The 22,479-nt window shown below is 40.0% G+C and overlaps 2 protein-coding genes across 5 annotated transcripts; one reads left to right on the plus strand and one right to left on the minus strand.

Moving 5' to 3' along the window:
* Nucleotides 1-5,422: 5,422 nt before the first annotated feature.
* gpr160 (G protein-coupled receptor 160) lies at nucleotides 5,423-7,007 on the minus strand (the record flags this gene model as incomplete). The annotated part of the gene is made up of 2 exons (XM_079218436.1): nucleotides 6,915-7,007; nucleotides 5,423-6,386 (listed from the first exon to the last, which is right to left on the minus strand). Exon 2 carries the CDS (start codon nucleotides 6,323-6,325, stop codon nucleotides 5,423-5,425), a length of 903 nt encoding a protein of 300 aa, XP_079074562.1. The 5' UTR covers nucleotides 6,326-6,386; nucleotides 6,915-7,007.
* A 1,997-nt stretch (nucleotides 7,008-9,004) lies between these two features.
* Nucleotides 9,005-21,966, plus strand: nadkb (NAD kinase b). Of its 4 annotated transcripts, none has more exons than XM_079219044.1 (12): nucleotides 9,005-9,123; nucleotides 10,315-10,608; nucleotides 10,720-10,800; nucleotides 11,400-11,529; nucleotides 12,476-12,584; nucleotides 17,415-17,500; nucleotides 18,019-18,121; nucleotides 18,272-18,480; nucleotides 20,131-20,230; nucleotides 20,330-20,487; nucleotides 21,097-21,179; nucleotides 21,276-21,966. In XM_079219044.1, exons 2-12 carry the CDS (start codon nucleotides 10,316-10,318, stop codon nucleotides 21,433-21,435), a joined length of 1,512 nt encoding a protein of 503 aa, XP_079075170.1. In that variant the 5' UTR covers nucleotides 9,005-9,123; nucleotide 10,315; the 3' UTR covers nucleotides 21,436-21,966. The 4 variants fall into 4 exon arrangements, with proteins under 4 accessions (XP_079075170.1, XP_079075171.1, XP_079075172.1 ...); XM_079219045.1 differs by having other exon boundaries at nucleotides 21,097-21,195; nucleotides 21,276-21,384; XM_079219046.1 differs by having other exon boundaries at nucleotides 21,097-21,195; nucleotides 21,305-21,379.
* The last annotated feature ends 513 nt before the right edge of the window (nucleotides 21,967-22,479 follow it).

Below are 22,479 nucleotides of genomic sequence, written 5' to 3' on the forward strand. Positions count from 1 at the left end.
TACAGACACAAACAAATCAGCCTAAAGCAGAAAGGAGCTTTGCATCTCCTCAGGCTGTTTTTAAGTTGTGCATTTCAACCTACCCTTTTATTTCAGTGTAGGACTGACTCTTGGTTTTGTAATCTAACATCACTTAAAAGAACATTTGTATGTTGTGTTTCTTTATTTTTTTTCTCCCTCCTCTCTTTTAACAGTATTTAAAGATTGTTTTGGGCATGTATGTTTGATTTAATTTATAGTTTTTACTGAACAAACAGCTGCTTTAGACGTTGACGGTCAAGTAGAGACCAACTCAATCCATCTCTATTCGCCCCCCCACGATTGTCACCAGTCTCTCCCATCCCTTCTTGCTCCCTCTGGATTCTGGAGCTAAAGACTTTGAGATTTCAGACTTAAGCTCAGACACAGACTTGCCCCGGACGTCACTTCGTGCTACTACCTGGCACAGCAGCCGGCTCCCTCGGACACATGATGGAGCCTGGTTGCGTGCTTCGTCTCCGTCTCCGTACTTGGAACCCAAATGCTCAAGTACCAGCAACTGCAGGAAACTGCATGGACATTTCCATACAGCTTATATTTTTTGCTCCTTCTAAAAACACAGAAAGAAAGGTGTAACAACATGTCAAAGACCTTTACTGTACAAAAAAAGACATTTTGAGGATGTCGTAAAACCTCATGAAAATATGCCAATAGTGACGCTGAACTTGAAATTAGTGTTTTGAGTGTGACCCCCACAAGGTAGCTAGCTAGCAAACCGTCTGGCCTGGACCCCAGCTGCTCCTCACACAGCCTAGTCTCTCTCTTCACTCTACTGGGCAGAGCCTGGACTCTCCTGTCGTAGACCAAAGAGTCTGTCGGTTGATTCAGTGTCTCCTCTCCACACACACACCCCTACCTTCCACTGCTGTACAATAGCGCCATTGCACTCTGCTGGGAAACGCCATAACACTGTGGTTTTCACCCACTTTAGGCTAGACTGGAAACACTGTGCTCTTTTCAGGCTTGGCATGAAGAAGCTCACAAGCAGTGTTATGCACTTAATACGCTCTCCTCCCCCAGAGTCCCCGGGGAAAGGAATGTGTCTGGACACGGGGGCTGCTTGAACCAGTGTAGCTTTTCTAAGAAGGAGGGAAAGGCAGAGTCTTGCATGTGCGGTAGCAGTACTGTGTAACCATAATACATGCAACATCCTTACGTGCACGCACACAGTCAAGTGTGTCAGTCCAGGCATTCAGGCGGAACAATGGGCCCCAGCGTTCCCAGCAGATGATCAAAGCTCCCGTCTGTCCCTGTTTTGTTTTCTGGGCTTCTCTTTTTGTTTCATCTGACTTCATTGTCAGCAGACGGTTTTTTATCCACCACTCTGTTTGTCAGAGCGTCTTCTAAGAATGTGGGTCGCAGGTGAAAGCAGTTGGTCCAGGCTCGTTCGGGCCTCGGGTCCGGCCCCTGCTTTATTCTGCCTGGCTGAACAAACAGCATTGGGCAGAAGAAGAGGAAGAGAGGGGAAGTGAGGATTGAGGGGAGCGCTCAGGGTGCCCACTCCGCCTGCAGCAGGCTGGGTGGCCCAGACGCCAGGGGTACAGAGGGAGCCCTTTTTTGTTTTGTGCAGTCAGAATGGGGGGCAGCTGTTGTAGTCTGTGGGCCTCTGCCCACCCTCGGGTGAGACTGTACAGGATCCCCAATCTCTCAACACCCTCCCTCATCCGCTACCACAAAACGACCGTCACTCACTCACACACACATACACACCCGTCCATCCATCTCTAGTGCCAGATCAGCTGGGGGTGGGCAGTGTTTTGTAGATGCCCAGGAGAGCGAGCAGACGTCCAGCCAGAGGAAGAGAGGACTCTTATTGTGTCAGTTGCCAGGCAAAAGCTTTTTATTGCCACTAAGGAGATCCCTGTAAGCGAGTGCGTGCGTGCGTGCGTGCGTGCGTGCGTGCGTGCGTGCGTGTGTTTGTGTGCGTGTGTGTAAATAATTGTTTCAAAAGAGAAGGGGATTGGCCTCAGCTAAACTCTGAGCTTTTTTTTATGCATCTGCTATAAATGCAAATTAATAGACATTCCACTGTGCTCCATCCTGTTCAATGCAGATTTTCTTACACAGTTTCCCTTCACAATAACGGATGTTAAAGACCCGGCAGAGTACAGTTGTGGTTTGTTGATTGTCATAAAAGCAGGTGCAAGCCAGTAAAATCAAACCCGCGCCGCAAATGTACACTCTACTGTTCCATTTAAACCTTTATTGAAATTATGAAAGAAAATATTTAACGTATTAACTAAAGATTTATATTCACTTTGTAAATACAGTAGACATTAATATATTAACTGTTCTATGAAAAATCTTCAAAAGGTTATAGAAATTGGACCAGAACTAAGGCTTCAGATGTTTTTGCTTTCTTTTTCTTTTTTTTAAGTTATCAGAACTTGACTTGTCGAGTAGGGGCGGGGGAGTGAAATGCATGGTTTACTGAGTGAGACAAGATGCAAGACAAGGGCAAAATAGGAATATAATACTTGTTACACACTTTGGCCCCTTTTCTGAAATTATGCATTTTTTCTTTTTTTGTGTGGATTTCATCTTGACGGACTGTTGATCGTGTAATGTGATGAGCTTTTTCCTCTCTGTTAACCCAATCCCCCTCTGAGATAAATTGAAAATGTAACATTTGTTTCAGAAAATGCATTTTTGGAAAAAAAGAAAACAAACAAAAAATGTTTTTTCTTTTTTATGCATGTTTTGCTGCTCCTTACGTTTTGTGTCACTGGGCCAATTTATACATTTATTTTTTTCATTGTGAAAAAAAGAAAGAAAAGATGATGTTTACCCCTCACGTAACGCACAAACTATTAAGACGGCTCATATGCATGAACATTGAACATGTGCAAGTTTTATATCATTATTGGTTTAGAGGTTGACGAGATAAAAATTCAGATTATGAAGAACATATAATGTAGCCTAATGTGATTTGGAAATGTGTGTGAGAGCGAGAAAGTGTGTGATGGCCTCCCACGTCTGACCGAAGCACAGCAGCTTTGTAAAGGGAAAGAGAAAAACCTGCTCATGTAGCTCTGGATGTGTACTTTTCTGATCCTGATCATTTACTCCTGTCTGGATGTGTAAATATCACTTAAAAGATCATCAGTATTAGTTTTACTGACTTAATTACCTCTGAGGAGGCACCCAAAATGTTCTTTCAATTCATCACATGAGCAGATAACTAATGTTTACTCTAAATTTACTTTGTGTAATTTGCATTTCATACACAAGGGGACGTTGTTTAGCTTCTTTAATCATAGTCCATCATTTAAAAAAAGGATTTAATGAAAGGGTAGAAGATAAATCCCATGTAACACTGTTTGCTAGGCCTTTTTGCATTTTGCAGTGTTATGAGAACTTGGATATGCTTTGTACAGAATTTTTACAGGTGTGAAGTTTGCTAACAGACAAGAAAACAAGGTGAACCGAGCAGAGTTCTACCATGTGGACACATTTGAATACAGGATTTACATACTCATGTGGAGAAAACTAGTAAACAAATCCAAGGTGACCTTTGAACTGGTGCAGGAGGTCTGCTTTGTACTTGGCTGTGTGATTTTCAGTCTGTAATTATTCTGTGCCAGTGTGGGAGAAGCCAGGACGTGTGGCTGCATTGGTGATTGATCACACAGATCACTGGTTACTAAGAATAGGTGCACCATGTTTTCATTTATAGACATCCTGCTATAGATGAAAAAAATATCATGGCTTTGCTAAAAAGAACCCTTTTCCCACTCGATGCTGTTCTGAAACCTGAAACACAGCGTCTGTGTTTGACCATTGCGTACTACGTTGCCAATACTACAGTGTGATGAGACTTTTGTTCTTGCATGAATCGAGACACTGTTCTCCTACCTCATGTTGTGATATAAAAAATATGTTTTTTAAGCAGAAGAAGCTGCATCTCTAACTGTTTATCATCATTGATATTTACTAGTAAATGACATACCTGTAAATGCTTTTAGCTAATACCTCAGTTGTATCTAGTGTTTTGTTTCTTTCTGTTTTTGCCCTTCCCTGATTTCAGATCTTGTAAATATATACCCTGTATAGATAATGAACTTGGATCAAATTCAAGTAAAGTTCTGTAGTGTCAAACCAGTGAAGTCTTTTGCCTTTTTATTGGATGTTGATTTTGTCCTCATAACTTCCTTATTTACTTAAGACCACAATATGAACAAGCCGAAGTCAGTGTTGTGGAAACAAAAAGAGCAGCATCTCCAGAGCCAGGCAGTGGCACTTGACGAGCATACGTATGTGTAGAGGAGTAACAACTGGTCAGGTAGTCGCTCGGGGATCACCCGAAAACGTTTCAGTAATTCAGTAACAACATTGGCTTGTTCCAGCCACTCAGATGACTAATTTCTTTTCTTTTTTTGAATATAAAAACAAATAAAAAAGTAGTAATTTTTCCTTCCATAGTCCATTTCAGAATGATATACATTATATTATTGGATTATAATTATTGATGCATTAATATGAGTTAAAGTAATGTAGTTATTTATTTTCAAATTGATAGAAATTCAAATGGTTGAGACATAACACAAATTATTATGAATCAGAAATTGTTTGCCAATTATCACAAAACTCGCAGGATATGTTTCATCACAATGTTCATCACAATGTTTCTAACTGTACATAGGCTATGTGTAAATAGCCTATGTACAGTGTTCAGGCTTGGTGAAAATGTTGGCCATAAATCAATGAAAATTTGTCCAAACATCACCAACGGTATTTTCAATTAAGTTGTTGAAACATGCATTATCATTAACGCACATATCGAAGTGTAAAAGACCCTTTGCAGCTCTCAACTTCTAAGCCGTCTGTGTTGGCTTGAACTCTGGAATCGCTATAATTTAGATATATTACTAGCTTATGAAATTTCCTCTGATCGATTTAATATAATGTCTTTTTTGATTATATATTGTATTCTTAATATTAATCAGTAAAGTAACTCAAGTTAAGTAAATGTAGTGGAGTAAAAAGTACAATATTTCATTCAAATGTAGTAATGATGATAGCAAGGCTGCAAAATCAGGGTGGAAAAATTGTGTTTGCGATTTCATATTTATATTTAGCTCACTGCAGCTTGTCAGCATAACCGCAGTTAGCAAATCGGACACATCTGACATCTAAATGGCTCCTTCTGAACCCAACAACATAGTTTCAAGAAAAATTGACAATTCTTCTTTCACCAAACGTATTACAATTAATTATTTAAATCATCCGTTTATTAGTAGTTCATACATTTCACTCAAAACCACAAAAGTCAACCTTGTGGCGGTAAATAACACATAGTGGCAATCCCACTTTTCTTCAGAAATACAAATTATTTTCACGGTATAAAACAGCGAATTCTAACCATGAGTTCAGTTTGTGTTTGTCATGTTCTGTCCTCTCCAGCCAAAATAAATTGAAATCTCCACTCACAGAAGCTGTCAGGAGGAAGTGCTTGCAGGCCCTGCGTTATCTGCGAGGCGGGACAGACTGCACATAAAGCGACTGCTATCAGAAGGCTGTTGAGGAAGCAGAGCCAGGCCACGTTCAGACCCAGGTATGCAGGTATTCCCACAGGTGCCAGGAGGAGTACGGCCAGAAAACACAGGAATGGGGCCCATGTGTTCAGAAACATACATATGGCCTGATGAACAGCATCTCTTCTGGAGTGAGCTCTACTTTGGTCTGTAAATTGCTCTTTCAAGGGAGGATTTTTTAAGCATCGTGTGCTCCACCCAGCATGCAACGCTGCACAGCCCAGAGTCAGGAGGAGAAACATGGCAACCTGCAGGATCTGAGTGGTGTGGAATATCCAGCACTGCTGTATCTGGTCGTGAGACACATCCTCCATGACAGGAAGGAAGTCAGACAGCAGGAAGACGTAGAGAGCGGTGAGGTACCACAGGAGGCCGCTCACAAATAAACGGACAATTAATCTGCTCCTGCCAGTGATGGTCTGCAGCCTCCGAGTGACTGTGAAGAAATGGTCACAACCGGCCGTGACCAGCACAGGCCACTGCAGAGCATTGCAGACTTGCCCGAAGATTTGAACCAGCAAACATACATGGTACCTGGTCAGCTTCAAGCCCAGGAGGAAGACGTATCCATCAGCGTGCATGTGCAGGGAGGTGACAAAGAGGGTCAGGGTTGTGTCGACGACAGCGAGGGAAACACTGAAAACTCCCAGGAGGCTTTTGCAGATGTTGCTCCTCTGGGGGAAAACCAGAGCCCAGTCGAGCAGACATTTTCCTCCCATACCGAGCAGGATGGAGGGGATGGAGATCATCATGGTGTGCAGTCTTTAACCAGAGCTGCGTCAGGTGCAGTGGGTCATTATGGAAACTCTGCTGCTGCAGTGGGAGAAAGAGCATTTAAACAGAAGTTTATCATCTGTTTGTTTGTGCCCACCTGAACATACGCATGTCTTCCAACTCCTGCAGGAAATATGTGGTTCTTTAGATGTGAAAACTGTTTCTGTCTGTTGGTGCTGAACAGGTAACTGTGGGTTTCTGAAAACCGCTTCCTGCTGCGGCCAAAAATTAAGGCTAAAATAATCCGTAGAGCAGAGATGAACTGTAGACATCACATGATCAAATTGTCAATTTAGAAAGATTGTTTATAGCTGCTTTAAAGTTCAGACAAAAAAATCAAGCATTTTTGGGTGTGGTTTGAGCAAATTTACATTAGCAAACACCAACTGTCAGCAGACCAAGGCCTTGTAGGTATGCATTTCATGTATGTGTGTAATTGCTAAATAAAAAACCTTAGCTGTAATATAACCTGTTCTGTCAATTCTTGAACACTCGAGGAATATCCTGGCGAGGAGGATTCCTTTTCAGTTTTTAGATCAAATAGAAGACTTTTATGACGAGCCTTACCAGTTTTCTTCAGCTTTGACTGAAACGTCTGCCTGCATGGAGAAAGTGTCCCATAGAAATCAGGCTCCTCTTCTCCTTTTTTAAACCTTTCTTCCAGGTAACACTTGCAGCAGAAACCTCAAGCATCTCACAGAAGTGTGTGAGATATAAAAAAAAAGCTGAGATAACCAAAAGATGAAGTGAGTATTAACAAGTCTGCTCACTCCAGGATTCTTTGGCTTCCCTAACTGTCATCACGTGTTTCTGCTTTGCCACTAGTCTGCAACTGAGCAATCCAACCCCTAAAAACAGGTTGAGTGAGTCAGGGACAACACACCCAACCAGGAAGTGGAACACAGGCACGCGGCCTACACAGAGTTCACAGTGAAAGTAGATATCATACAAGGATATTATAGGAATATTACGGCTATTTGAGTTGTGAATGTATTTGCACAGCATATTGTTTCAGGGATTATGATATATTTTGTCGTGATGAAGTTTACATTATACACCTAAAAGTTATACATTTGACATTTTAAGAAAAGGGAAGTTGAAGTATTCTTTGATTTAGATGGCTGGTTGAAATAAAGGAAAGGAAAATGGGCAGCACCTATCAGCTCGGATAAGGAAGTTCACAAATCATTAATCTTATTTTGACTTCATTGTTTTAGTACAAAAGAGTAGTGTTTAAAGGTCAGAGACAGTTACTGCATGTGAAAGGATCATTCATTTACACAAAAGGCAACGCAACATCCAATCACATTTATGTCCTGAAACAACATTTTCATAAGAATGTGTTTTAAAATACTTTTATATTATTAATATAATACAATATGTATATTGTCTTAACTTTTTTCTTTTTCATTTAGAACATGTTGGGTCAAATAATAGTAAAGAAGAACTATGCAAATGTATGTACTTTAAACTTCAGTACTAGATTAAATTGACTTTTTCTGTTGTGGTTTACTTCTTTTACTCAGGTAGAGAATAGAAGGAATGTGTTCTAGCTGATCACAGGTTTAGGGCATTCTTAAGGTCAATAGATTTGCCAATTAATAGTCTGCATTTCGTATTTTCTCTTTAGATAATGAATGAATGAATAGAATTTAATTACAAAAATAAATGTAACTCTTTTATTTCATTTACTAATGTCTTTTACTGTCACATATTTTCTCACAATTCATTTTTATTTATTTGTATTACAGTATTTCATTTTTATTTATTTGTATTATTTAATTATTTTAAGTTTCCATTGTACGGTTGTTTCAATTGAAAACATATCTCTTTATTTCCAAATAAGGAAAACGACTTAACAATTGGCAGATTGGATTGTATTTTAGTGTGAGAGAGTACTCTGATTACTTCGTTAATAGTTATACCACAGTGGAGAAGTACTCTGTAGCGTCAAACCATACTTGTATAGCATACAAAATATATCTAAAAGGTAAAAGTAATGCAGTTCATTATGCAGAAATGGCCCACTTCAAAATGGGCCATTTCTTTAAAATTGCAACTGGTAACGGTGGGGATAATTTGTATTACTTTATATACTGCTGGGTAGCTTAATCTATAATAATCTATAGTATTTAATATATTGATAATATTTTGTAGTATTTTTTGAAGTGACTAGTTGCATAACTTAAACTTAAATGAATGTATTGGAGTGCCAAATATAACAACAATTAAATACTTAAGTAAAATACAAGAACCTCAAAATTGTATTTGAGTAAATACACTTTTTACTACGATTACATTTCTATTTATGTATTATTCTCTTAATTGTTTTTTGTTATTGGTATTGTTTGTTAATGCATCCGCCCCCTCACTGTGTATTAGGTATGCTAAAAAAAAAAAAAAACTTTAATACCTTTTTAATTGGTCCGTTTATTAATTGATTATACTCAAAGACTGTTTATTAAATTATTTCGCTGTTTCACCAAACATGGCGCTGTTCCTTGAACTGAACACGGTCCTGCGCAGTGACCTTCCCGCGGTGATGCCCCTGAAACGCTCTCAAAAAACGTCGTTTCCCTCTCGCGCATGCGCAGTGTGTCTTATCAGCTCCTAGAGTTTGACGTCTCTGTAGAGTCCCAACACATTGGGTCCTTGGTGAAGTAGCTAGTGGCGATATGAGCATGTTTGTTTCTCTCTGACACAGTAAGGCTTCGTTTCCTTCATGGGTTCACACCGGTTGACGTCAGCTAGCTTAGCTAGCTAAGCTAATCGCTAGGTAACGTCCGCTGTCAACAAATCAACGAATTCACCTCCGACGGTTAAACGGTTGTCTCGTGTCATTACGTCAGCTTAACGTGATGGTGTTTTAAGAAAGAGGTTGTTATCTCACTTGAGCTCGGCCCAAAGAGAAACTGTTAATCAATACATTGAACACTGAATATGACCTTAATTCTGAATATAGCGTTCATGCTACAAAGAAAGTCTGCTGTGATGCCTTTGCTTGATGTAACTCAGCTAGCTAGGTTAGTTAGGTTAGGTCGATGGTTTGATGTAGCGTATTTTAACTCCTATTTATTCTGCAATTCAGCTCCATTCATGTTTGGTTGTGTTTGTTGGGACTCTGTATAGACAAATCATTAAAGTCGATTTGCTGTAGGCCTGAAAGTAACAACCTAAGTGATCAATACATGGATTATTAATCGAGGTTAAACATGAACCCAAAGGACGCGAACGCACCACATCGAGCATCCATTCGTTTTCACATTAGATCTTTAAATGGCTAACTATCAACCAGAAGTTAACTATTTATGTGAGCTGGAATGTGAAACATTTATGAATTCATTCTTTATGAGTGACACTTGAAGTTGTTTTGGAACATAGCTGACGTTTAACTTAACTCAGTCAGTTAACCTGCTGAAAAGCTGCAACTAGAGATTGGTTAGTAGTTTAGCTTCACAAGTGACTTTAAATATTTAACTATTAACAACAATCATAATATACACATGCTATTTTACATTAGTTACTTGGCAATAATCCACTACTTGTTTTTAGCTCTACCTAAAGTGGCAATCCTTATGAATTAAGGGATGAATGTGAGTGAAAACAAAATAAATTGTGCTTAAAGTTTGCCGTCTGGAGCCTTTGACTATTTTTTTCAGATGTGTCAAAGTCAAAGTCAGCTTTAATGTAAATTCTTCCATTTGTGCAAACATACAGAAGATTTGAAAGTAGTTCCTCTCCTGTCCAAGTTAGTGCATTTGTGGGCGTGGTTCCATTTTTGTGTGTGTTTTCAATGGAGATAGACCTCCTTAGGCAAAAGAAAGTTACTTTTTGTTCAATGAAAGTCTTCAAGATTGCCAATTTAAGTCTTGTCAGTTATTTATAGAATCATCTCGTACATTGTTTCTTCTCTTTTAAATTGCAGACATATCTTAAACAGAAGTTTCTGTTTCTGGCTTCCCTCCAGAATGGCGAACTCAGAGACCGGTCCATCGTCAGAGCACCTGGCGGTGCCGGGCGGCGGCATGACGCAACAATCGGCGACCTCCAGTCAGCTGGCGGAGTCAGCCTGGTCCCCCAAGCACCGGAATCACCTGGCCAAGTCTCCAAGGAGACGACGGAAGGCGACGAGGTCGCAGCGGCGGGGGGGCAGTCATGAGCAGCTGCTCCGGGAGATTGAGCGGCGGAGGTTGCCAGGCCAACACGAGCACTTGGAGCCCTCCGGCTCGGCGAGTGACACAGCTGAAAGCTCTCCTAAGAGGTTTGAACTGCTGGTTGCCAGCTGGTTCGCCGTGCCACTGCCACAACTCTGTTGCCCGGGACAAGATGTTATAGAGTCTTGACCCGCCCTCCTCCTCTTCTCTCCTCACAGGAGAGCCCACTTACATGGACCGTATCCAGCCACTCACTTCGGACCCAAAGCCTGTATTCTGCCCAACCCAACTTCAGTCATGTAAGCATGAGGGTCAAACTTTCTGTGTGCAAACTGGCGTATACTGTTTACACAGAAACGCTTGTGTAACTGTGAGATAAGATAAGAGAATGCTGTGATTGGATGGTACATGAAAATGGGATGGCTAACAGAACAGGCCATGGATGCTTGTTGTCACCTGGTCTAAAGAGTGTTTCCTCGGACTTGATCTGAAAACTCAGACACAATTGTCTGCACAATGCCTGTGATCCGCCACGCAAGGAGGAGAGAGACAGGTAAAGAGGAGGAAACTTTTTTTTTTTTTTTTTTTTTTCAATATTCTGAGGTTTGGAGTTTGGACCTCACTCCTTCAGATGTAACATCAAAGTGTCATAACAGTTACTGAATGATCGCAGCTGCTGTAGATTAATGTTTTACTTAGAAGATGAGGTAAGACCTGGTATCATTGTGGCATTTTAGCCTGTTTTGAATATAAAGTCTCAAGACAGTATGATTATGTAACAGCCAGCTCTATTTTCTGTTTCTGTGAATCTGTCTTATTATTCTCATGCACTGATGGTGTGTGCAAAATATGTGATTGTTTACTCTTGTGTGTGTGTGTGTGTGTTTTCGTTTCCCAGGCACATCCAGGACCCAGCCAGCCAGCGGCTCACTTGGAATAAACCGCCTGTCAACGTGCTTGTCATCAGGAAAATCCGAGATGAGAGCCTCGTCGAGCCTTTCAAAGAGCTCTGCAGGTTTCTAGTGGAGGTACAGAACTACTGTTACATAACGTATGTTTGTTAATATATGTTTTACGTGATTACTGTTGTGAATTAGGAGGTGGACCTTGGGATCTGAAACAGCACAGAAAACAGATTCTGATTCTCTGAGATGAGATGTTCTTGGTTAAAGGTTCTCTATACAACATTCAGAGCGTTAATAGAGCATCAAACAGCTATTTATATGCAAAGATATAGCGAGGTAATGTGTAGCTGAGCAGATAATGAAGTCACTCCTTGCTATGTTGAGAGCTGTGTGGAGGCAATAGATATGCTCTGAATTTTGTTTTGAGCACCTTTAATTAAATCATTTGCTATTTCGATTTAACATTAGACCTAGTCTGCAATTTCTTGACCATGTGAATCTCAAGTGTGTTCACTGTTCACATCATTGAACAAAAGATCTGGCGTAAAAATGGAAAGATGAATTAACCTTTATCAAACATCTGGAGCAACATAGTCAACCAAAAATTGAGTGGAATAAACAATTATTTGAAAGAATGAAAAACATAATAATATAAAATGTCCTTTAAACTGCAGAAAGAAGGTTGGGAGTTGTGGTTGCATTCAATTCAATTTCCTGAAAAAAGGACTTGAATGGAATTGAATATTCTTCTAAAAGAATATTTTCTCTGTTCTGCTGTAAACAGTGAAGGTAGTAATACAAGGGCCGTTTGCGACCTTAAAAAACAGCGAGTCCAACAAAAATAATCCAGTAAATGAACTAGACGTGTTTCAGTCTGGTCTCACGCGGATAAAACACCTTTTGGCCATACGTTTCCAAAACAAGCTGTGTTTAGTCCAAAAAGACGTTTATTTACATTCCATACGGACGGCATCATGGTAAACCACACATGTTTGGCGTAGGCTGAGCACTTTTGAGAGATGTCTGTGTGTTTTGGCTGCTGTCCCTAAAGCCCGTCTTTGTGCATCAGGAGAAGCAGATGATGGTGTACGTGGAACGCAGGGTGGCAGATGATGCTACGCTGTCAAAGGACGAGGCGTTTGGCTCCATACGCAATCAGCTGTGCACCTTCAGAGAAGGTGAGACTCCACAGCAGACACACAAACATTAATGCTGAGCTGAAGCTAGGGCTGTGCGGTATAACCGGTATACCGGTTTCAAATTTCTGTACGGTATGAATCGTTCTCACGTTGTTGCTCTTTGGCAGGCAGCAACATGTATTTGTCGCCGCTGAGGGCCGCTGTATTTCTTCATTTATTTATGCCTGTATTTCTGTGTCCTTGTTTGCAAATGAGCTGGGCGGTCCAAACCTCTGTCTAAAGCATGATTGGTTACAGGAGTGTGATTGCACCTGGTATGTTATGTTCTACTACTTCTGCCTTGCACATGTTGTTGAAGTTGGCAAGCTCAGCTAACTGTTAGCAGAAGTCCGGGTTTTCAATGCCCTGTCCGGTGTCCGGCGCAGCATCAAGCCGGACGCGTATTTGTCCTCCTTTTTGCATACCATGCGAAATTCACCGTTTTCAAATCAAAATGTGTGAACTGGCTGGCCAGCGTTTCTGAGATTGGAGTGAGACATTATTCTGATGTTGTGATCTTCGTAATAGAAGATCTTTGATGTGTCGAGTCTTGGCCAATCAGCGTTAAGATGTCTACAGCGGCCGTTTCTCAATACACGTTCTTCTCTGTACTTGATGAGAAAACACACAACTGAAAATTGACGTTCTCTGAATACTACTATTGTTGAATCACAACATGTACTTTTAGGATGTTTTCAGGCGAGGAGTTATTTGTTTAAGCATCAAATCTGTGGTCGGTTAGTTAAGAATCCGCCGAGAGCAGCCTGATCTCGGCAGGACTTTTTGAAATGATCCGCTGGCTCTGATTTCTCCGTAGCGGTTAAACATGAGATATAATTCTGTTTTGAGGGTCTAACAAGCAATCTTTATTAGTTTATTATTTATTCACAGTAACGTTACATCAGTTTGACGGAGGGAAAAGTTAAACTTAAGATTTTAATTTAACTTTTACTTTGAACTACAGCGGGTGTCTTATTACTTTTTACAGAATTGATTGCAATTATATATATATATATATATATATATATATATATATATATATATATATATATATATATATATATATATATATATATAAAAAAAAACACACAAAAAAACATTCATTCATTGTTAATTACAATTAATAATTACATATAAATAATTTATATATATACTACATATGCATATTAAAAAACAACAACATATTAATTAATTGATAAAGTAGGGTATGCTCCAAGGAGATCAATTACAGTAAAAAGGGCTCATATCCCCTCTCTTCAAACCTCTCTTTAATAATATCAAACTGCACCCCTCCTGTGCAATTATTCACAGCCTCAAAAAATACTGCATAGTGTCCTCCTTTTTGGTGTTATGGATATGGTCACCCTATCCTAGACAGCTTTTTAACTTTGTCTACAGGGGCCATGTGCTAGGGATCGGTTGCTTCTGTCTTGCTCCCCTACTTGACCAATCCTGTTTAACAATGAGGTCCGCCCCAGCTCATTTGCATATAAGGACACAGAAATACAGGCATAAATAAATAAAGAAATACATACGGACACATAAATACAGACAGAAATAAATGAAGAAATACAGAAATGTAGAAATATATTTAGTTAATGATGTCCTGTTTAGGTATCAACTTATATTTATTTATTCATGTATTTATTCATACATTTATTTAAGCATTTATTTATTTATTCCTAGCCTCGAGCAGATCTCCGCGGAGAAATCAACCTGGTTTTAATTGTGGAGTTGGACTCTTTCACCAAACACCCAAACAATAGCAACCTTGAAAAATAAGTCACCAAACACAACGAGAACCGACCGTCACATACGGTGCTCGAGAGAGGGACAACCTTATTTATCTTATGCCATCAGTTGTTAATACATTTATCACAAATTCTTGCATGGGGATTTAATACTTATGAATTGATTGGTTACACAAAATATTTGTCTGTTATAGGGCTGCAACTAACGATTATTTTAATAATCGATTAATCGGTTGATTATTTTTTCGATTAATCGATGAATCGGATAAAAAAAGAAAGAGAAAAAAATCAAAAAAGCGTTCATTTCCAACCCTTTATTTAAAAACAGAAGTGACAGTGCAAAACATCATCAGAAAGTGCACAAACTGGTTGCTCCTTGAACATCCCTGAGCTGTTAATTAAAACAATAAAATGGACTAACACTAAAAACATACACATCTATGCTTTACATCTGCCAAATGTGAGCCCTTTTTACTGTAATTGATCCCTCCAGAGGCTGCATTTAGCATACCCTGCTTTATCAATATGTATGAAATACTGGGACAGAGGGAAGCTGTACTGCTCCATATAGAGCGTCCTCTTCCTTAAACTCTTTCATTCTGGGTCTCTTATGACCACGACGTCACGTTGTTGGCTAAGCCCAACGACGTGATTTGCTTCATTCTATTTTGAGTAAAAAAAAAAAAAACCTGCAGCCAGATCCGCCGGTGTGCCGGTTTAACGTTAATGAGTGACAGCGTGAACTGAACCAGACCGGGGGGTGACGGCATGTTACACCACGTTACGTTTTTTTACAAGCAAGACTGAACTGTAACGGAACATAACGTAACTTTAACGACAATACACAACCCAAACACGTTAGCTAACGCGATAGCAAGCTGACTAGCTTCCATTAAAAACAAGTTTGAGGAACATAAAGACGCTGATTGGCCAAGACTCGACTCGTCGAAGATCTTCTATTTTTGAGAAGATCACGACCTCAGCTTTTCTCGTGTCTCACTCCAATCTCAGAAACGCTGGCCGGCCAGTTGCTCTGCTCCGCTCTTTTTTTTTTTCTCCGCGACTTATTGCCCGGCGTAATAATCGCACGACACAACGAATCGATAATGAAATTCGTTGCCAACACTTTTGATAATCGATTTTTATCAATTTTATCGATTCGTTGTTGCAGCCCTAGTCTGTTATGTAAGTGTATATTTATATAGATATCAGTGAGTGTAGCCTTGGTGGATTTGCCTCAAACTCACCTCAGGGGCTGTCGAGGCGGGTCGTCAGGAAGCGCTGCCTCGGGCACATACAATCAATCAATATTTATTTTAACCAAAGATAGAAAAGGGTGTACAAGTTACAAATGTAACTTCAAAACTACATAGAAGGAAAACTGAGAACAGAAAGTGCTCAATTACACCTACGTATTGCTACGACTAACACTCCTAAACGCATCTGACTAAACTCTTGACTTTTGGTCATATATCTAACCTCTTGACCCCTTACAGGGGTGCTGAGGGAAATGGGCTTTCTCAAAGCCCCCACTTGTTCTGCTCCTTTTGACTTCTCCTTTTTAACACCTCAGTTTCACAAGCCTCGTTCTCGCTCATCTTTACAATCTTCACTCTTAGTCAAACACCACATGGTTTTACAGAAAATAAATGAACATTTAACATAATTTTAATACAAAAGTATTTGAAGAAGCACAAAAGTTTTTAACCTCTCTGGTTACACATTAAAACTTGCCAAGCGTTGATTATATGTCAAGAGTACTTTCTCAATATACTGTACTCTTATGCAAGGTGGATCACGGTCTCTATCCGACCCATTCTATTCCAACCTGAGCATCACTATATTATATTAAAGAAACAACACACACATAACAAGCTTTAACCTTTAACATAGCAGAACCCCCAACACCATTTGCTGTCTGTCCTTATCTAAGCGTCTTTGAGTATCTAGTAAAGCGCTATATAAGTTTAAATTATTATTATCTTAATTTATGACCCTGAACCGTGAGAGAATCCTCCAAGTCTAGACTGTGGGGCCTCCTGAGTCACGGAGAGATCTAATCTTGTGAAAACATCTTTACATCTTGCATACTGCTGTCTGAACCTCATGATGTCGACAGGACTAACGGGCGTATACCATTTATGGCTTTTCCTCCCACAGAGTTCTGCTTTACGTCGATTGTGTCAGAAAGTTTTTGCTACTTTGTCCTTTTGACTATATAAGGGATTTGGTTCTCTTTACTCTGAAGAAATGTTACAACTTTCTATGTTAAAGCTGCAGTGAAAGACCAGGGCTTTACGCTGATGAGATCTTCACATACATTTGAAGGTCTTCCAACACCCTTTCGGGTGAATTCGATAAACGTCAACCCCTGACCAGTCTACTTCCTCCCTCTCTTGCTCCTACACCTAGGAACGTTTAACTCAGATGAACCATCCATTCCATCTTATTATATGTCTGCGCTCATCTGTACTCTCATCTTGCCTCACAGCATCCATTGGACATTACTTGAGTAGAAGTAAGAAGTAGATGTAAATTCTGTGTACATTTCAGCTGTAAAATGTTAAAAGTTAAGGAACTCATTCTAATGACTTCATGTGTTTTTTATTTATTGTTGTGGTGTTTAACGGTAGTTCTACTGTTGAGTAGCAACACACAATACTTTATGAGCTCATAGTTTTACTTGGGGAATCTTAATTTACTTAATAAGCAGTAACAACAACTTTCTAGATGGATTTAGTGTTCAGTATCAGTAGGAGTGGAGTATAACAAAGTCCAGTATGTCCTTTCTTACCCGTGAGCACAGTAATCAATGTACATTTACATTTTTACTTTACTGCAACATTTAGTTTAGATCACATTAATGTTGTAAATATATTTTTACTATGGTCTTTTATTGTCTCCTGCGGTGGCTATTGGCCTGTTAGATAACATTATTGGTTAGAAATAGGAAGAGAATCACTTTTTTTTTCTTACATTTTGAGATGAAAATATTTCTTATCTTGTGCTTGGTATAAAGCTGTGAAAATGAAAACAAGATATTGATATTGTGAGATATTGTGTATTTGTCTGCCTGCAGGTTATGACGATATCTCTGACTGCATAGACCTGATCATCTGTCTGGGTGGAGATGGGACTCTGCTCTACGCCTCCTCTCTCTTCCAGGTAATCACACGTTTATTGGTGGATCACTTCAGGCAGGCTGATCTCTACAGAAATACTACAGAAAAATACAAACCACATTTTGTCTCAGTATTTATTCAAATGAAATCAAAAACATTTCTTCTATCTTGTCCCGTCTACTCTTTGGGACTTAAAATTGTGCAAATCTGTGATTCACTTTTTTTATTTTTTATTATGTGGTATTGTATTTTACTTTACAAAGATTTCATTCATTTTTAAATTATCAAAATCAAGAACAAACTATTTTTAATATTAGATTTTTTTAAGTTGATCTCTTATGTCACATAGTCAGACTGCTGACATTTGAAAATCAAATGACATAAAATGCTCAAATTAAAAACTGCCTTTTTGTCTGTTTTAAAACAATTAGTCTCAGGGCTCATAGATAAGTATACTGAATATTTAGTTTACTGTATGATAGCTCATAAATGATGAGTTTTGGGGTCATGATTCTGCTGTTCTGATGGGGGTGAGAGTCAGACTGTTTTTCTTCTTTATAGGGCAGCGTCCCTCCGGTGATGGCGTTTCACCTCGGATCCCTGGGCTTCTTGACTCCCTTCAAATTTGAGTCATACAAGACCGAAGTGGCCAAAGTGTTTGAAGGTAGAGAGTTTGCTCTAATATGTGTGAATGGAAACACTCGTTTTCTCCTGAAAGGTCAAACACAGAAATAAATAATGTTCGCTTCGGAGCAATAAGCAGGTAATATGTATGTGCTTATGTTTGCATGTATGCCTATCTGTTTGTTTTCAGGCAACGCAGCCATCACTCTGCGCAGTCGTCTTAAGGTGAAGGTGGTGAAGGACATGCTTCAGAGAACCGGCCGAGAGCCGCACAGCCGAGAGGAGGAGGAGGAGCAGCAGCAGCAGCAGCAGCAGCAGCAGCAGCAGCAAGAACACAACGGACTCCTTCCTCATGGACACACCAACAACGAGGCCGGGAAGGTCACCCTGCAGCTACAGGTGGGGACAAAGAGGTATATCGGTGCTTCTGGAGCTGAGAAATACACAAAGCAGGGTAAAGATTGCTCCTTTTTATGAAGAAGAGCTGTATATGTGAAGGAGCTGAGGGAGAAGTGAGAAACGTTAATTCACTGGTCTCTGTGTTCCTTCATTAGATCCACTCAAACATCAGAGTCACACAACCATGAATACAATTCATTGTCCTTTGAAAACTCAAAGGCTGTCCATCTGTGATGGCTGCAGGGATGTTTAAAGGAGGACTTTTAGTTCTGGCTCCATAGTTCTTGGTTGAAAAGGGCTTGTGTGATTATATTTAGTCGTCATTATTTATTCAAACAATGCTGCGAGCCCACAGAGACGAAGGAGGCTTAATCTGTCTGTGTGTCTGCGTCCCTTGTTTCCTTTTTCATCCCGGGTGCGTTTGCACATGTTTACAAGCTCGGCGAGCGAGCCGGGTTGCCACGGGAACAGTCATAATAAAGCTGCTGGGCGCAGATATGGGAGAGAGAAAAAAGTAGGATGTTTGCGAAGTTCTGTTGAGCCAGTTTCCATGGAGACCCTGGAGGTAACGGCGCAGTCGACGCCGAATCGATATTTAATGAGCTGTGACGCTCTCGGTCTGACACACTCTGTAACTTAACAACATGCCTGACTGCTGCACACACACACACACACACACACACACACACACACACACACACACACACACACTCTGCTGCAGTTTGTCATTCTCAGTTCCACTCTCTCCGTCTCGTGGATAAATAAAAGGCCGTGACGGATGGTTCTGCTCTCTGAGCCTGACCTCGCATTACGTCACGTCTGCTGCTTCCAGCGGGACGTTTGCTCCGCGTTCTGCTGACGTCTGTAAATCAGGCCGACATCTTCGTTCAGCGCCGTGTTAAGCGTGATTTGTGCGCTGCTTGTCTGCACGCCAGCACTTTTCTCTGCGTGTAGTTTCCTCTTGTAATGTGGGAATGTATCGCACTGTAACACTGTGTCTGCTGCTGGCTGATTTATACATATGTAGTGCAGAGATTACACTTAGTTTTATATTTACTGTCTCGGAAAAGGAATTACATATTGAAGATTGCCCCATTGTAAAGAGCATTTTCACACATTACAGCAAGGAGCAGTGCAGTTATTTTTGCTTTTATCATCCCCGCCAGAGAAGTTGTGTTTAAAGTTGTTATTACAGATATTATTGAAGTCTTGGTTCAGACGTGGGCAACAGGATGAAGACAAACTGATGAGGTTTTGTTGTGGGTAGAAACATTTACAAACCTTAAATTAAGTCCCATCACATTCTTACATGAACAGATTATTCTCCACGTTCAATTTTTCAGCTCTCCTTCTCCATACTTTTCATCCAGTTTTCTGTATTTTTGGCGAGGAACATATTTGATTGACCCTGGAAAACAACATTATTATAATTTTTTTATATTCCCTCTCATTCTCCTTATTGGATGCCAAATCCACATATGTATGGATGATGTACATGAACACATCCAAACATTTCTGGCATTTGGCCAATAGATGGCACTACAGTAACATAGTGAATTGAGTGTCAAATTGAAAGATTGTTCAGCCTCTGAATGTCTTCTAATCTTAACGTGTGTGTGTGTGTGTGTGTGTGTGTGTGTGTGTTTTCAGGTGCTGAATGAGGTGGTGGTGGACCGAGGCCCGTCCTCCTACCTGTCCAATGTGGACTTATACCTTGATGGACGGCTCATCACCTCTGTGCAGGGAGACGGTAGGAGCAATCATGCAGCGCCTCTCTTTCGTCATGACTCTTATACATGTGGTGAATGTCCTCTCTCTCTCTCTCTCTCTCTCTCTCTCCGTCCTCCAGGTGTGATCGTGTCCACCCCCACAGGCAGCACAGCGTATGCAGCCGCAGCAGGAGCCTCCATGATCCACCCCAATGTGCCCGCCATCATGGTCACCCCCATCTGCCCGCACTCGCTCTCCTTCAGGCCCATCGTTGTCCCTGCTGGGGTGGAGCTCATGGTAAGAATGAAGTGGGAACACATGACCGAGTGTCTTAATTAGACTTTTGGGCCTTCACAAGATAATCATCCAAGTCTCTGAACTCCACTTGAAGGATGAACACCATGTTTCCAAAGGCTCTTCCCTCATTTGGTGGTTTGACGATGGTGCTATCTAACACTTGGACTACAATCTCCAGAATTTACGAATGTAATTTATCACCTGTCTGTTGCATTTGTTGTTTCTATGCACAGCTTATAAATACATTTATTTTTTGTTGACAAAATAGTCCAGTAGGTTCTGCATTTTTCTCATCATTGTCCTCCTGTACTGTGGAAAACAATGACTTCATACTTCATAGCTTATTTGTTTACCTGTAAACTAATTTAAATCATTACAAGGCAATACTCATTTTTTGCCATAATGTCATAATAATTATGTTAATGTGATCATATGTGTCCTTTCTTTTGAGATACATTAGTAATAAAGGACTTTTTTTTTTTTTCCTGACCAACAAATTATCTTAGTAAGTCATTTACTATCTTATATATTGACCGAGACACTTTGTAGCCATGCAGGGACGGCAACGTCGGTTATGTTTATCCTTCTAATGCTTCTCGTCCAACTCAGATCACCTTGTCCCCTGATGCCAGGAACACCGCCTGGGTGTCGTTTGACGGCAGGAAGCGACAGGAGATCCAGCACGGAGACTGGTAAACTTCTTTCACTGTCAGTATAAGTTGCCGTTTCATCTTATCGGATTTATTTTCCCTCCATTTAGGATTAATTTGCTATTCTCTCGAAAACAGCATCAAAATTACCACATCTTGCTACCCAGTGCCCTCCATCTGTTGCCACGACCTTGTGTATGACTGGTTCGAAAGCCTGGCTCAGTGTTTGCACTGGAACGTACGCAAGAGGCAGGAGCGGCTGGAAGACGTGTCCGACTCGTCAGACACCGAAAACTGAATCGGCTTCTTCTGCCTCCGTTAGACTCAACGCTCTCCACAGCAGCTCGTGAGTGACGGTGTCAGGGAGAAGGCGTGATTATCACCCAGAAATGGAGAAAACTAAACAATTGTCGTTACTTAAATGACTACATTCATATTATGAAAGAATATTCTGTTTTGAGATGGAACACTCAGTGTGTAAGATATAGGCATAACTCTCATAAAATCTGGGGGATTATAGTTAGAAAAACACTGCTAGATGAAGAAAAAAAAGTGTAACTGTAAATTTGTACATAAAGATTCAAGGCTACATTTATTTAATGTCATTTATGTACATATTGCACAATCGATAGCCGACTCTGGAAAGGATATTTTCATTAGATTTTTCTTTTCCCACTTGCTTTCTTCTTTAACTCTACAAGTCAGATTGCATGATGTAGAACAAAACTAAATAGAACAAGTTGGAGAAACTCCCACCAGTCATGTTATTTTCATGATCATTAAACTGTCAACGTGAAAGGTAGTAGTGCTAAAATAAATGTAAATATTCACCCAGTTGTTTTGTTCAGTCTGATCTTTGTGTGAACTCAAACTTTGAGTCGGCGTCAAAAAATGAATTCCTTTTAGATAACATGAAAATATAATGAAGTACTGAAGGAGTAGATTTGTTGGCTAGTAAGTTTTTTCATTAATACTATATTACTCATTAAAATATAAATGTTAAGATTGTCTGTGGACATCCTGGTGTCTAACACACAAGTCTAGAATCTCTTGGGGTTTTAACAATGTTAAAAATTTAATATACCAATTTAATGCCAGTTACCTAGGTATTACTTTTTGTAGCTTGTTTTCAATGGGTATATTGTATTACCTATTAAATAAATCATTGCACAGTATGCCGAAAACAGTCAGAACCAAGTCATTGTATAGTATATTGAAAATTGTTATAAAAGTCATAAGTTTTATTAATTTGGAATAAATAATCGTTTTCAAATTACATTAACATTGTTAAAATGCCTCCAGCAGATACTACCTGCTCAAAATGTTTAAGGTCTTTGTGAAC

Source organism: Taurulus bubalis (assembly GCF_910589615.1).
Source record: "Taurulus bubalis genome assembly, chromosome: 1".
In the NCBI taxonomy this organism is placed as follows: Eukaryota; Metazoa; Chordata; class Actinopteri; order Perciformes; family Cottidae; genus Taurulus; species Taurulus bubalis.